A 14,020-nucleotide genomic window follows, 5' to 3' on the forward strand; every position below is an offset into this window, starting at 1 on the left:
AGAACCAGCTGATAGAAGGCTGGAAAATATCCTAAAAAGTATATACACACATACTGGTGTTATACTGCGACCAGCAATCGCCTCAGCCTGGATGTGCAGTGCTGGAGTCGCATGGTCGGATTCCCTGACCGAGAATATTGATACCCTGGATAGGGACAATATTTTGTTAACTATAGAACATTTAAAGGATGCATTACTATATATGCGTGATGCACAGAGGGATATTTGCACCCTGGCATCAAGAGTAAGTGCTATGTCCATCTCTGCCAGAAGAGCGTTATGGACGCGACAGTGGTCAGGGGATGCGGATTCCAAACGGCACATGGAAGTATTGCCGTATAAAGGGGAGGAGTTATTTGGGGCTGGTCTATCGGACCTGGTGGCCACGGCAACGGCTGGAAAATCCACCTTTTTACCCCAGGTCACTCCACATCAGCAGAAAAAGACACCGTCTTTTCAAACTCAGTCCTTTCGTTCCCATAAGTACAAGCGAGCAAAAGGCCATTCTTTTCTGCCCCGGGGCAGAGGAAGAGGAAAAAGACTGCACCATGCAGCCGCTTCACAGGAGCAGAAGCCCTCCCCTGCTTCTGCCAAGTCTTCAGCATGACGCTGGGGCTTTACAAGCAGACTCAGATATGGTGGGGGCCCGTCTCAAGAATTTCAACGCGCAGTGGGCTCACTCGCAAGTGGATCCCTGGATTCTACAGGTAGTATCGCAGGGGTACAAACTGGAATTCGAGGCGTTTCCCCCTCGTCGTTTCCTGAAGTCTGCTTTACCAAAGTCTCCCTCCGACAGGGAGGCAGTTTTGGAAGCCATTCACAAGCTGTATTCCCAGCAGGTGATAATCAAGGTACCCCTCCTGCAACAAGGAAAGGGGTATTATTCCACGCTGTTTGTGGTACCGAAGCCGGACGGCTCGGTGAGACCAATTTTAAATCTGAAATCCTTGAACACTTACATAAAAAGGTTCAAATTCAAGATGGAGTCACGCAGAGCAGTGATAGCAAACCTGGAAGAAGGGGACTATATGGTGTCTCTGGACATCAAAGATGCTTATCTCCACGTCCCGATATACCCTTCTCACCAAGGGTACCTCAGGTTTGTAGTACAAAACTGTCATTATCAGTTTCAGACGCTGCCGTTTGGATTGTCCACGGCACCTCGGGTCTTTACCAAGGTAATGGCCGAAATGATGATTCTTCTACGAAGAAAAGGCATTTTAATTATCCCTTACTTGGACGATCTCCTGATAAGGGCAAGATCCAGGGAACAGTTAGAAGTCGGAGTAGCACTATCTCAGGTAGTGTTACGTCAGCACGGGTGGATTCTAAATATTCCAAAATCGCAGCTGATTCCAACGACACGTCTACTGTTCCTAGGAATGATTCTGGACACAGTCCAGAAGAAGGTGTTTCTCCCGGAGGAGAAGGCCAGGGAGTTATCCGAGCTAGTCAGGAACCTCCTAAAACCAGGACAGGTCTCAGTGCATCAGTGCACGAGGGTCCTGGGGAAGATGGTGGCTTCTTACGAAGCGATTCCATTCGGAAGATTCCATGCAAGAACATTTCAGTGGGATCTACTGGACAAATGGTCCGGATCGCATCTGCAGATGCATCAGCGGATAACCCTGTCGCCAAGGACAAGGGTGTCTCTCCTGTGGTGGCTGCAGAGTGCTCATCTACTAGAGGGCCGCAGATTTGGCATTCAGGATTGGATCCTGGTAACCACGGATGCCAGCCTGAGAGGCTGGGGAGCAGTCACACAGGGAAGGAATTTCCAGGGCCTGTGGTCAAGCTTGGAAACGTCTCTTCATATAAACATTCTGGAACTAAGGGCCATTTACAATGCCCTAAGTCAAGCAAAACCTCTGCTTCAGGGTCAGGCGGTGTTGATCCAATCGGACAACATCACGTCAGTCGCCCACGTAAACAGACAGGGCGGCACGAGAAGCAGGAGGGCAATGGCAGAAGCTGCAAGGATTCTTCGCTGGGCGAAAAATCATGTGATAGCACTGTCAGCAGTATTCATTCCGGGAGTGGACAACTGGGAAGCAGACTTCCTCAGCAGACACGACCTTCACCCGGGAGAGTGGGGACTTCACCCAGAAGTCTTCCACCTGATTGTAAACCGTTGGGAAAAACCAAAGGTGGACATGATGGCGTCACGTCTAAACAAAAAAACTGGACAGATATTGCGCCAGGTCAAGGGACCCTCAGGCAATAGCAGTGGACGCTCTGGTAACGCCGTGGGTGTACCAGTCAGTGTATGTGTTCCCTCCTCTGCCTCTCATACCAAAAGTACTGAGAATCATAAGAAGGAGAGGAGTAAGAACTATACTCGTGGTTCCGGATTGGCCAAGACGGACTTGGTACCCGGAACTTCAAGAGATGCTCACGGACGAACCGTGGCCTCTACCTCTAAGAAAGGACCTGCTACTGCAGGGGCCTTGTCTGTTCCAGGACTTACCGCGGCTGCGTTTGACGGCATGGCGGTTGAACGCCGGATCCTGAGGGAAAAAGGCATTCCAGAAGAAGTCATCCCTACTCTGGTCAAAGCCAGGAAGGACGTAACCGCAAAACATTATCACCGCATTTGGCGTAAATATGTTGCGTGGTGTGAGGCCAAGAAGGCCCCTACAGAGGAATTTCAACTGGGTCGTTTCCTTCATTTCCTGCAAACAGGACTGTCTATGGGCCTAAAATTAGGGTCCATTAAGGTTCAAATTTCGGCCCTGTCGATTTTCTTCCAGAAAGAACTGGCTTCAGTACCTGAAGTTCAGACATTTGTAAAAGGGGTGCTGCACATACAGCCTCCTTTTGTGCCTCCAGTGGCACCTTGGGATCTCAATGTGGTGTTGAGTTTTCTAAAGTCACATTGGTTTGAACCACTTTCCACTGTGGACTTAAAATATCTCACATGGAAGGTGTCGATGCTGTTAGCCTTGGCTTCAGCCAGGCGTGTGTCAGAATTGGCGGCTTTATCATATAAAAGCCCTTACTTAATTTTTCATTCTGACAGGGCGGAATTGAGGACTCGTCCTCAATTTCTACCTAAGGTGGTTTCTGCATTTCACATGAACCAACCTATTGTGGTACCTGCGGCTACCAGGGACTTAGAGGACTCTAAGTTGCTTGACGTTGTCAGGGCCTTGAAAATATATGTTTCCAGGACGGCTGGAGTCAGAAAATCTGACTCGCTGTTTATCCTGTATGCACCCAACAAGCTGGGTGCTCCTGCTTCTAAGCAGACGATTGCTCGTTGGATTTGTAGTACAATTCAGCTTGCACATTCTGTGGCAGGATTGCCACAGCCAAAATCAGTAAAAGCCCATTCCACAAGGAAAGTGGGCTCATCTTGGGCGGCTGCCCGAGGGGTCTCGGCTTTACAACTTTGCCGAGCAGCTACTTGGTCAGGGGCAAAACACGTTTGCTAAATTCTACAAATTTGATACCCTGGCTGAGGAGGACCTGGAGTTCTCTCATTCGGTGCTGCAGAGTCATCCGCACTCTCCCGCCCGTTTGGGAGCTTTGGTATAATCCCCATGGTCCTTACGGAGTCCCAGCATCCACTAGGACGTCAGAGAAAATAAGATTTTACTTACCGATAAATCTATTTCTCGTAGTCCGTAGTGGATGCTGGGCGCCCATCCCTAGTGCGGATTGTCTGCAATACTTGTATATAGTTATTGTTACAAAAATTCGGGTTATTATTGTTGTGAGCCATCTTTTCAGAGGCTCCTTTGCGTTTATCATACTGTTAACTGGGTTCAGATCACAAGTTGTACGGTGTGATTGGTGTGGCTGGTATGAGTCTTACCCGGGATTCAATATCCTTCCTTATTATGTACGCTCGTCCGGGCACAGTATCCTAACTGAGGCTTGGAGGAGGGTCATAGGGGGAGGAGCCAGTGCACACCACCTGATCCTTAAGCTTTTATTTTGTGCCCTGTCTCCTGCGGAGCCGCTATTCCCCATGGTCCTTACGGAGTCCCAGCATCCACTACGGACTACGAGAAATAGATTTATCGGTAAGTAAAATCTTATTATAAGGCTATCCCTGTAAAATATAGCGCTTTGGTGTGTGCTGGCAAACTCTCCCTCTGTCTCCCCAAGGGGCTAGTGGGGTCCTGTCCTCTATCAGAGCATTCCCTGTGTGTGTGTGCTATATGTCGGTACGTGTGTGTCGACATGTATGAGGACGATGTTGGTGAGGAGGCGGAGCAAATTGCCTGTAATGGTGATGTCACTCTCTAGGGAGTCGACACCGGAATGGATGGCTTATTTATGGAATTACGTGATAATGTCAACACGCTGCAAGGTCGGTTGGCGACATGAGACGGCTGGCAAACAAATTAGTACCTGTCCAGGCGTCTCAAACACCGTCAGGGGCGTTAAAACGTCCTTTTACCTCAGTCGGTCGACAGACACAGACACGGACACTGATTTCAGTGTCGACGGTGAAGAAACAAACGTATTTCCCTTTAGGGCCACACGTTACATGTTAAGGGCAATGAAGGAGGTGTTACATATTTCTGATACTACAAGTACCACAAAAGAGGGTATTATGTGGGATGTGAAAAAACTACCTGTAGTTTTTCCTGAATCAGATAAATTAAAGGAAGTGTGCGATGATGCGTGGGTTCCCCCCGATAGAAAATTATTGGCGGTATACCCTTTCCCGCCAGAAGTTAGGGCGCGTTGGGAAACACCCCTTAGGGTGGATAAGGCGCTCACACGCTTATCAAAACAAGTGGCGGTACCGTCTATAGATAGGGCCGTCCTCAAGGAGCCAGCTGACAGGAGGCTGGAAAATATCATAAAAAGTATATACACACATACTGGTGTTATACTGCGACCAGCGATCGCCTCAGCCTGGATGTGCAGAGCTGGGGTGGCTTGGTCGGATTCCCTGACTAAAAATATTGATACCCTTGACAGGGACAGTATTTTATTGACTATAGAGCATTTAAAGGATGCATTTCTATATATACGAGATGCACAGAGGGATATTTGCACTCTGGCATCAAGAGTAAGTGCGATGTCCATATCTGCCACAAGATGTTTATGGACACGACAGTGGTCAGGTGATGCAGATTCCAAACGGCACAAAGGTGTATTGCCGTATAAAGGAAGAGGAGTTATTTGGGGTCGGTCCATCGGACCTGGTGGCCACGGCAACTGCTGGAAAATCCACCGTTTTTACCCTAAGTCACATCTCTGCAGAAAAAGACACCGTCTTTTCAGCCTCAGTCCTTTCGTCCCTATAAGAGTCATATCTGCCCAGGGATAGAGGAAAGGGAAGAAGACTGCAGCAGGCTGCCCATTCCCAGGAACAGAAGCCTTCCACCGCTTCTGCCAAGCTCTCAGCATGACGCTGGGACCGTACAGGACCCCTGGATCCTACAAGTAGTATCCCAGGGGTACAGATTGGAATGTCGAGACGTTTCCCCCTCGCAGGCTCCTGAAGTCTGCTTTACCAAGGTCTCCCTCCGACAAGGAGGCAGTATGGGAAACAATTCACAAGCTGTATTCCCAGCAGGTGATAATCAAATTACCCCTCCTACAACAAGGAAAGGGGTATTATTCCACACTATATTGTGGTACTGAAGCCAGAAGGCTAGGTGAGACCTATTCTAAATCTAAAAAAATTTGAACACTTACAAAGGTTCAAATCAAGATGGAGTCACTCAGAGCAGTTATAACGAACCAGGAAGAAGGGGACTATATAGTGTCCCGGGACATCAGGGATGCTTACCTCCATGTCCCAAATTTGCCCTTCTCACTAAGGGTACTTCAGGTTCGTGGTACAGAACTGTCACTATCAGTTTCAGACGCTGCCGTTTGGATTGTCCACGGCACCCCGGGTCTTTACCAAGGTAATGGCCGAAATGATGATTCTTCTTCAATGAAAAGGCGTCTTAATTATCCCTTACTTGGACGATCTCCTGATAAGGGCAAAGTCCAGGGAACAGTTGGAGGTCGGAGTAGCACTATCTCGGATACTGCTACAACAGCACGGGTGGATTCTAAATATTCCAAAATCGCAGCTGTTCCCGACGACACGTCTGCTGTGCCTAGGGATGATTCTGGACACAGTCCAGAAAAAGGTGTTTCTCCCGGAAGAGAAAGCCAGGGAGTTATCCGAGCTAGTCAGGAACCTCCTAAAACCAGGAAAAGAGGCTTCCTACGAAGCAATTCCATTCGGCAGATTTCACGCAAGAACTTTTCAGTGGGATCTGCTGGACAAATGGTCCGGATCGCATCTTCAGATGCATCAGCGGATAACCCTATATCCAAGGACAAGGGTGTCTCTCCTGTGGTGGTTACAGAGTGCTCATCTTCTAGAGGGCCGCAGATTCGGCATTCAGGATTGGATGCTGGTGACCACGGAGGCCAGCCCGAGAGGCTGGGGAGCAGTCACACAAGGAAAAAATTTCCAGGGAGTGTGATCAAGTCTGGAGATTTTTCTCCACATAAATATACTGGAGCTAAGGGTAATTTTATAATGCTCTAAGCTTAGCAAGACCTCTGCTTCAAGGTCAGCCGGTATTGATCCAGTGGGAAAAACATCACGGCAGTCGCCCACGTAAACAGACAGGGCGGCACAAGAAGCAGGAGGGCAATGGCAAAAACTGCAAGGACTTTTCGCTGGGCGGAAAATCATGTGATAGCACTGTCAGCAGTGTTTCATTCCGGGAATGGAAACTGGGAAGCAGACTTCCTCAGCAGGCACGACCTCCACCCGGGAGAGTGGAAACTTCATCGGGAAGTTTTTCCACATGATTGTGAACCGTTGGGAAATACCAAAGGTGGACATGATGGCGTCCCGTCTGAACAAAAAACGGGACAGGTATTGCGCCAGGTCAAGAGACCCTCAGGCAATAGCTGTGGACGTTCTGGTAACACCGTGGGTGTACCAGTCGGTGTATGTGTTCCCTCCTCTGCTTCTCATACCTAAGGTACTGAGAATTATAAGGAGGACTTATGGCCTCTGCCGCTAAGAAGGGACTTGCTTCAGCAAGTACCATGTCTTTTCCAAGACTTACCGCAGCTGCGTTTGACGGCATGGCGGTGGAACGCCGGATCCTAAGGGAAAAAGGCATTCCGGAAGAGGTCATTCCTACCCTGGTCAAAGCCAGGAAGGAGGTGACCGCACAACATTATCACCATATGGGGCGAAAATATGTTGCGTGGTGTGAGGCCAGGAAGGCCCCACGAAGAAATTTCAACTCGGTCGATTCCTGCATTTCCTGCAAACAGGAGTGTCTATGGGCCTCAAATTGGGGTCCATTAAGGTTCAAATTTCGGCCCTGTCGATTTTCTTCCAGAAAGAATTGGCTTCAGTTCCTGAAGTCCAGAAGTTTGTCAAGGGAGTATTGCATATACAACCCCCTTTTGTGCCTCCAGTGGCACTGTGGGATCTCAACGTAGTTCTGGGATTCCTCAAATCACATTGGTTTAAAACCAGTCAAATCTGTGGATTTGAAGCATCTCACATGAAAAGTGACCATGCTCTTGGCCCTGGCCTGGGCCAGGCGAGTGTCAAATTGGTGGTTTTTTTCTCAAAAAAGCCCATATCTGTTTGTCCATTCGGACAGGGCAGAGCTGCGGACTCGTCCCCAGTTCTCTCCCTAAGGTGGTGTCAGTGTTTCACCTGAACCAGCTTATTGTGGTGCCTTGCGCCTACTAAGGACTTGGAGGACTCCAAGTTGCTAGATGTTGTCAGGGCCCTGAAAATATAGGTTCCAGGACGGCTGGAGTCAGGAAAACTGACTTGCTGTTATCCTGTATGCACCCAACAAACTGGGTGCTCTTGCTTCTAAGCAGACTATTGCTAGTTGGATGTGTAATACAATTCAGCTTGCACATTCTGTGGCAGGCCTGCCACAGCCAAAATATGTAAATGCCCATTCCACAAGGAAGGTGGGCTCATCTTGGGCGGCTGCCCGAGGGGTCTCGGCTTTACAACTTTGCCGAGCGGCTACTTAGTCAGGGGCAAACACGTTTGTAAAATCCTACAAATTTGATACCCTGGCTAAGGAGGACCTGGAGTTCTCTCATTCGGTGCTGCAGAGTCATCCGCACTCTCCCGCCCGTTTGGGAGCTTTGGTATAATCCCCATGGTCCTTTCAGGAACCCCAGCATCCACTAGGACGATAGAGAAAATAAGAATTTACTTACCGATAATTCTATTTCTCGGAGTCCGTAGTGGATGCTGGGCGCCCATCCCAAGTGCGGATTATCTGCAATACTTGTACATAGTTACAAAAATCGGGTTATTATTGTTGTGAGCCATCTTTTCAGAGGCTCCGCTGTTATCATACTGTTAACTGGGTTCAGATCACAGGTTGTACAGTGTGATTGGTGTGGCTGGTATGAGTCTTACCCGGGATTCAAAATCCTTCCTTATTGTGTACGCTCGTCCGGGCACAGTATCCTAACTGAGGCTTGGAGGAGGGTCATAGGGGGAGGAGCCAGTGCACACCACCTGATCCTAAAGCTTTACTTTTTGTGCCCTGTCTCCTGCGGAGCCGCTATTCCCCATGGTCCTTTCAGGAACCCCAGCATCCACTACGGACTCCGAGAAATAGAATTATCGGTAAGTAAATTCTTATTATTGGCATGCTGCATATCAGTTTAATCAGCAGAAGCTGCTTGTGCATCCTAGCCACATAGCAATGCAAATAAGATGCATTTTCATTTTTTTAAAAAGGTGCCGACGTTAGCATTGATGCAAGATTTGTGAGGACACATCTGTATCCAAGCAGAGGCAGAGGTCACAGTGTTAGTGGAAGTGTGAGTGCTGTGTGCATGTGAGTGGGTTGGTTGTGCAGTAGTGTTCAGAATATGTGTAAGGAGCATTATGTGTGTCATGTAAAAATACTTTAATAATGTGCAACATATGTGTAAAAGGACACTATGTGTGTCATTATTTGTATAAGGGCATTAATAATGTGCGGCATATGTGTAACAGGGTACTACTGTATGTGTGTCATTATGTGTATAGGGGCACTAATAATTTGCCGTCCTACACCAGCATTTCTAATTCCAGGCCTTCCCTTCGGATTGCCCACTGCTCCCAGGGTATTCACCAAACTCATGGCGGTGATGTGGGCTCATCTACGGGGACAGGGAATTCGTATACTCCCTTCCCTGGACTACCTCCTTCTTCTGGGGCAGCCTCCAGAGGTGCTGGACCATTACCTCCAGGTGACGATGTAATTTCTACATAGTCACGGGTGGATTTTCAACTGGGTCAAATCCTTGCTCATCCCATATCAGAGGATTCTCCACCTCGAGGCACTACTGGATGACAGTACAACACATCTTTCTTTCTCAGGACAAGATTGCGGCATTGCAGTTGCACATCCTACTTCACAGTCAACAGGTCTCAGCTCATTCGGCAATTTAGACTCTGGACTCCATGGTATTCGTGTTCGACATGGTGGAATATGCCCAGGCCCTGGGGTCCATGGTATCTGTCTTCGACATGGTGGAATATGCCCAATTTCACTCCAGGCCTCTACATTGCCTGATACTCGCCAGATGGAATGGTCTACCACAGCAGACCAAACCTCAAACAATAGTACTGCCGCAGGATGTTCGGGTGTCCCTCTCATAGTGGTTACACACATCCAACCTGGACAAGGGGCGAACATTCTGGATTCCACACTGGACACTTCTCACCGCAGACACCAGCCTCACAGACAGTCACTCTTTTCAGGACGGCTGGTCTCTGATAGAAAGAGATCTCCCGATCAATGTTCTGGAACTTCGGGCAGTTTACCAGCCCTTCAAATGGCTGAGGACCTTCTACAGGGTTCTCCAGTACAAATCCAGTCCAACAGCGCCACAGCAGTGGCTTATATAAATCGTCAGGGAGGCACTCGTAGTACGGCAGCGATGCAGGAAGTAACTCGGATTCTCGCCTGGGCAGAACTCCATCTTCCTACTATCTATACATATTCATTCCGGGAGTCCTCAACTGGGAAGCAGACTTTCGCAGTCGACAGGATGTTCACGCCGGAGAATGGTCTCTACACTTAGACATCTTTCAGCTTCTGGTACACAAATGGGATCTTCTAGGCGTGGATCTCATGGCCTCCAGACACAACCACAAGATTCCTGTGTACAGGGCCAGGACTAGAGATCTGGAAGCGAGCTTCGTGGACACACTCACAGTTGCATGGACCTTTCAGCTGGCTCTCTCAGGCGCTCTGTCTACATCCGAACCTGCCTCGCTTGTCTTTGACAGCGTGGCTCTTGAGGCAGCTCTCCTAAGGGAAAAATGCTTTTCCAGTGCAGTGGTTCAAACTATTCTTCAGGCCCGGAAACCATCTTCAGCCCACAAATATTATCGTGTCTGACACTCCTACTTTCAGTGGTGTGTTCATCGTAACTACGATCTTAAAGTTCTTACAAGCAGGCCTAGCCATGGGTCTTCGCCTGGCTTTTCTGAAAGTCCAGGTCTCGGCTTTGTCCATCTGGTTCCAGCAGAGACTTCCGCCCTTGCCAGATATGCGTACTTTCCTCCGGGGGATCCTTCAGATACAGCCTCCATTTGTCCCTCCGGTTGTTCCCTGGGATTTGTCCTTGGTTCTTCAGGCCTTACAATGCACTTCTTTTGAACCATTGAAAACGGCGGACCTCAAGTGGTTAACCGTGAAGACTCTTTCTACTGACTGTTGCTTCAGCCCAAAGAGTCTCTGATTTGAGAGCTCTCTCCTGTCGCTCTCTCTTTTTAATATTTCAAAAGGACCAGGTGGTCCTTCGGACTAAACATTGATACCTACCTAAGATAGTGTCTAAATTCCACACCAGCGACGCCCATTGTGGTACCGGTCTTCTAGGAGCCTGGTCTTTCACAAGAGGAAGCCTCTTTGGATGTAGTCCGTGCTCTCAGGATCTACGTGGACCATACTAGTTCCGTTAGGACAACGGATTCCTTATTCATCCTCCTATGGATTCCACAAGCTGGGGCTGGCCAACCAATATGCGACTGTTGGCACATTGGATCTACATGCCCATCTCACAGGCTTACACACAGGCTGATCTTCCTGTTCCAAGTACAGTCGTGGCTTACTCTACTCGCTCTGTGGGTCCTTCATGGGCAGCCTGCCGTGGCACGTCTGCTGAACAACTATACAAGGCTGCTACGTGGTCTTCTGCCCACACGTTTCTTAGGTTCTATGCATTTGATATGATTGTCTCTCAAGATTCAACCTTTGGCCGCAATGTCCTCCTTTCAGCTTAGGAGTGTTCCCTCCCTATTACAACTGCTTTGGGACATCCCAAGGTTATCTATGTGGAGACCATGAATCCCGAAGAAGAAAAGAAAGAGTTATGGTAACACCTAACTTTGTTAACTCTTCTTCTTCGAGGTCCATGGGATCCACAGGGCGCCCACCCTGACACACCTAGCTTCAATAAGTAACTTTTATGGTCACCAGTTCCCTCGCTTCTATGTGAGAGTGTGTTTCCTGTGTGTACCATTCTTCCTTCTCTCCCCTCTCCACTCCTGTTTTGGACTTATTAACTAAAACTGAAGTGCCTAAGCATGAGGACGGGGTATGAGGGAAGAGGAGCCCAGTGTATTCTGGGAGGCTCACAAGCTTATGCTGTTCGGTGCCAGTCCTGGTCTCTACCAGCCATACCTAAGATTATCCCTCTGGATCCCATGGACCTCGACGAAAAAGAGTTAACGAAGGTAAGTTTTACCATAACTCTTTCTTTTTATAGCCATATCCCACAATTCGTTTACTTCTAATAACAACATTAATCTTGGCTTCAAACTGTATATGTAAAATCAGTTCAGTATTCTGAAAAGTACATATAGGGTACAAAACTGGTGAACAGGTAGCAACATTCCATGTTGTGTAAGCAATTTGTTACTTTTCTACAGATTACAGTAGTGTGGGAAAGTTAGGGATCTTCCCACTCTGTAACCCAATGTAAAAATTATATTTTGGATAATAAATAATATTTGTAGGTAAATTCCTAAATTAATATAAAATTCAGCACCAAGGTGATAGTTGTCCTTTTAAGTGTATTGTATCCAGGTACACGATCTATTAATTCAGCCCACTACTATCGCTATGACTTCCACGGGATGCAGTCAATTTGCCGGCGGTCAGGAACCCAGCGTTCAGGATACAGACGCCAAAACCCTACAGCCAACAATGCTGCTAGCCAGAATCCACGACACCCATAGAGTGGGAATAGATTCTGAGGTGAGCCCGCAGCGTGGTGAGCACAGCTGCCAGCATTCTGGCAGGTGGGATGCCGCTGTCAGAATATGGACAGCCGGCATCCCGTCCGCCAGTAATACATATTATTAGTATTATTATTATTATCCTTTATTTATATGGCGCCACAAGGGTTCCCCAGCGCCCAATTACAGAGTACATAAATAATCAAACAGGAAAATAGCAACTTACAGTTGATGACAGTATAGGACAAGTACAGGGTAAATAAACATAGTTACATCAGCAGATGACACTGGAATAAGTATCAGGTGGCAGAAGACTGCTGGATGTGGTACAGTTGAAGATTATTAAAGTAAGACAAAGGATAAGCACATGAGGGAAGAGGGCCCTGCTCGTGAGAGCTTACAATCTAAACATACCGAAGCCGACTTCCACAGATATGAATTTTATGCAGAAAATTGATCCAGCTTGATTGTGGCTCACGGAAATCTGATATTCCTTACACTTTCGAGCCAATAAATACTGTACTATACCTAGCAATATTTGCAATTGTATCACTGTGGCCAGGGGCCCTGTTTTGCACTTGGTGTGTGCACGCATAACCAGGAGAATATTTTTTCAACCTTCTGGTTAATTCTTTTGTTATACATCTGTGTGCAACAACATTTTACTATGTTTATTATGTCTATACTTTTTCTGTGTGTAGTTTTGAATTTAGTTAATCCTGCCAATGCTGCAATAACACCAGAATTTCAAAAACGCTGCAAATTAAATTTCCTCCTTGACTAACAATACTTTGCAGTTAACACTCCATTGTATATCATCTGAGGCTGTCTCCTTCAGCAGTATTTCAGTTTTGCATGAAGTTCATACAATAGGCTTCTGTTTTATCCGAATTACGATTTGGTTGGTTTGTTGTGCATAATTGCCTTTTTCTTATTTTTCAGACATTTAGCTAATGTTGCACATCACTCGCTCCATGTTATAGGAAACACCGCAGAGGTCACACATGTAAGTCTTATGAGTCCAAAGTCAATTTTCAGATATATTTAAATTTACTGCTTTTGCCAGAGTTTTAGTGGAGATGTTTAGTATAATTATAAATTCACATGTCAGGTCTACATACCAATATATTAAACGTGGCATTATAATTGCAATGAAAATAAGATTTATGTTCTTACCTGGGTAAATCTTTTTCTTCGAGTCCATAGCGGGCACAGGGAGAGATGCTGGGTATAGGCTGGCTGAGGACTGAGTCCAGGCACCGAAGAGTTACAGAACTCTTCCCAGCAGCCCTCAGTCCTCCGCTCTCCTATACCCCGCCCCCTGACCGAGGCCTGACAGTTTTTAGTTAGCAAGACCCTGGCAAGAGCAAGGAAAAGAGGAAGGAAGACCATCACACAGACAGAGCCACACACTGCAGTCGACTGTACACACCCACTAAAATAGGAACAATACCTAGCAAGACAGGTGCGTGAAGGGAGGGTGTGCCCCCTATGGACTCGAAGAAAAAGATTTACCCAGGTAAGAACATAAATGTTATTTTCTTCATCGTCCACTAGGGGGCACGGAGAGATGCTGGGACATCCAAAAGCTGTCCCCTCGGGTGGGAACGCTCCTGGACTGTGCCAAGAACACTACGCTTGAAGGCGGCATCCTGGGAAGCAAAAGTGTCAAAGGAATAAAATCTGACAAAAGTGGCAGCAGTAGACCACGTGGCCACCTTGCAAAGCAATTCCGTCGAGGCTGCTCGGTGAGCAGCCCAAAAGGGACCAACAGAACGAGTGGAACTGGCAGTAACCCCTCGCAGGGAT

The 14,020-nt window shown here is 47.6% G+C and overlaps 1 protein-coding gene across 2 annotated transcripts in view; it reads left to right on the top strand.

Moving 5' to 3' along the window:
• RARS2 (arginyl-tRNA synthetase 2, mitochondrial) overlaps positions 1 to 14,020 on the top strand; it is a 133,182-nt gene that overhangs the window by 113,958 nt on the left and 5,204 nt on the right. The window contains exons 19-20 of one of the 2 annotated variants that reach the window (XR_010176011.1): positions 12,046 to 12,230; positions 13,154 to 13,217. Coding sequence is in view for 1 of the 2 variants with exons in the window: in XM_063916934.1 (XP_063773004.1) it covers positions 13,154 to 13,217 (64 nt within the window). In the remaining variant the exon portion in view is untranslated. The remainder of the gene's footprint in view (positions 1 to 12,045; positions 12,231 to 13,153; positions 13,218 to 14,020) is intronic. The other variant, XM_063916934.1, reaches the window with a different exon arrangement.

The sequence above is a fragment of the Pseudophryne corroboree genome, chromosome 4, assembly GCF_028390025.1.
Source record: "Pseudophryne corroboree isolate aPseCor3 chromosome 4, aPseCor3.hap2, whole genome shotgun sequence".
Classification (NCBI taxonomy): domain Eukaryota; kingdom Metazoa; phylum Chordata; class Amphibia; order Anura; family Myobatrachidae; genus Pseudophryne; species Pseudophryne corroboree.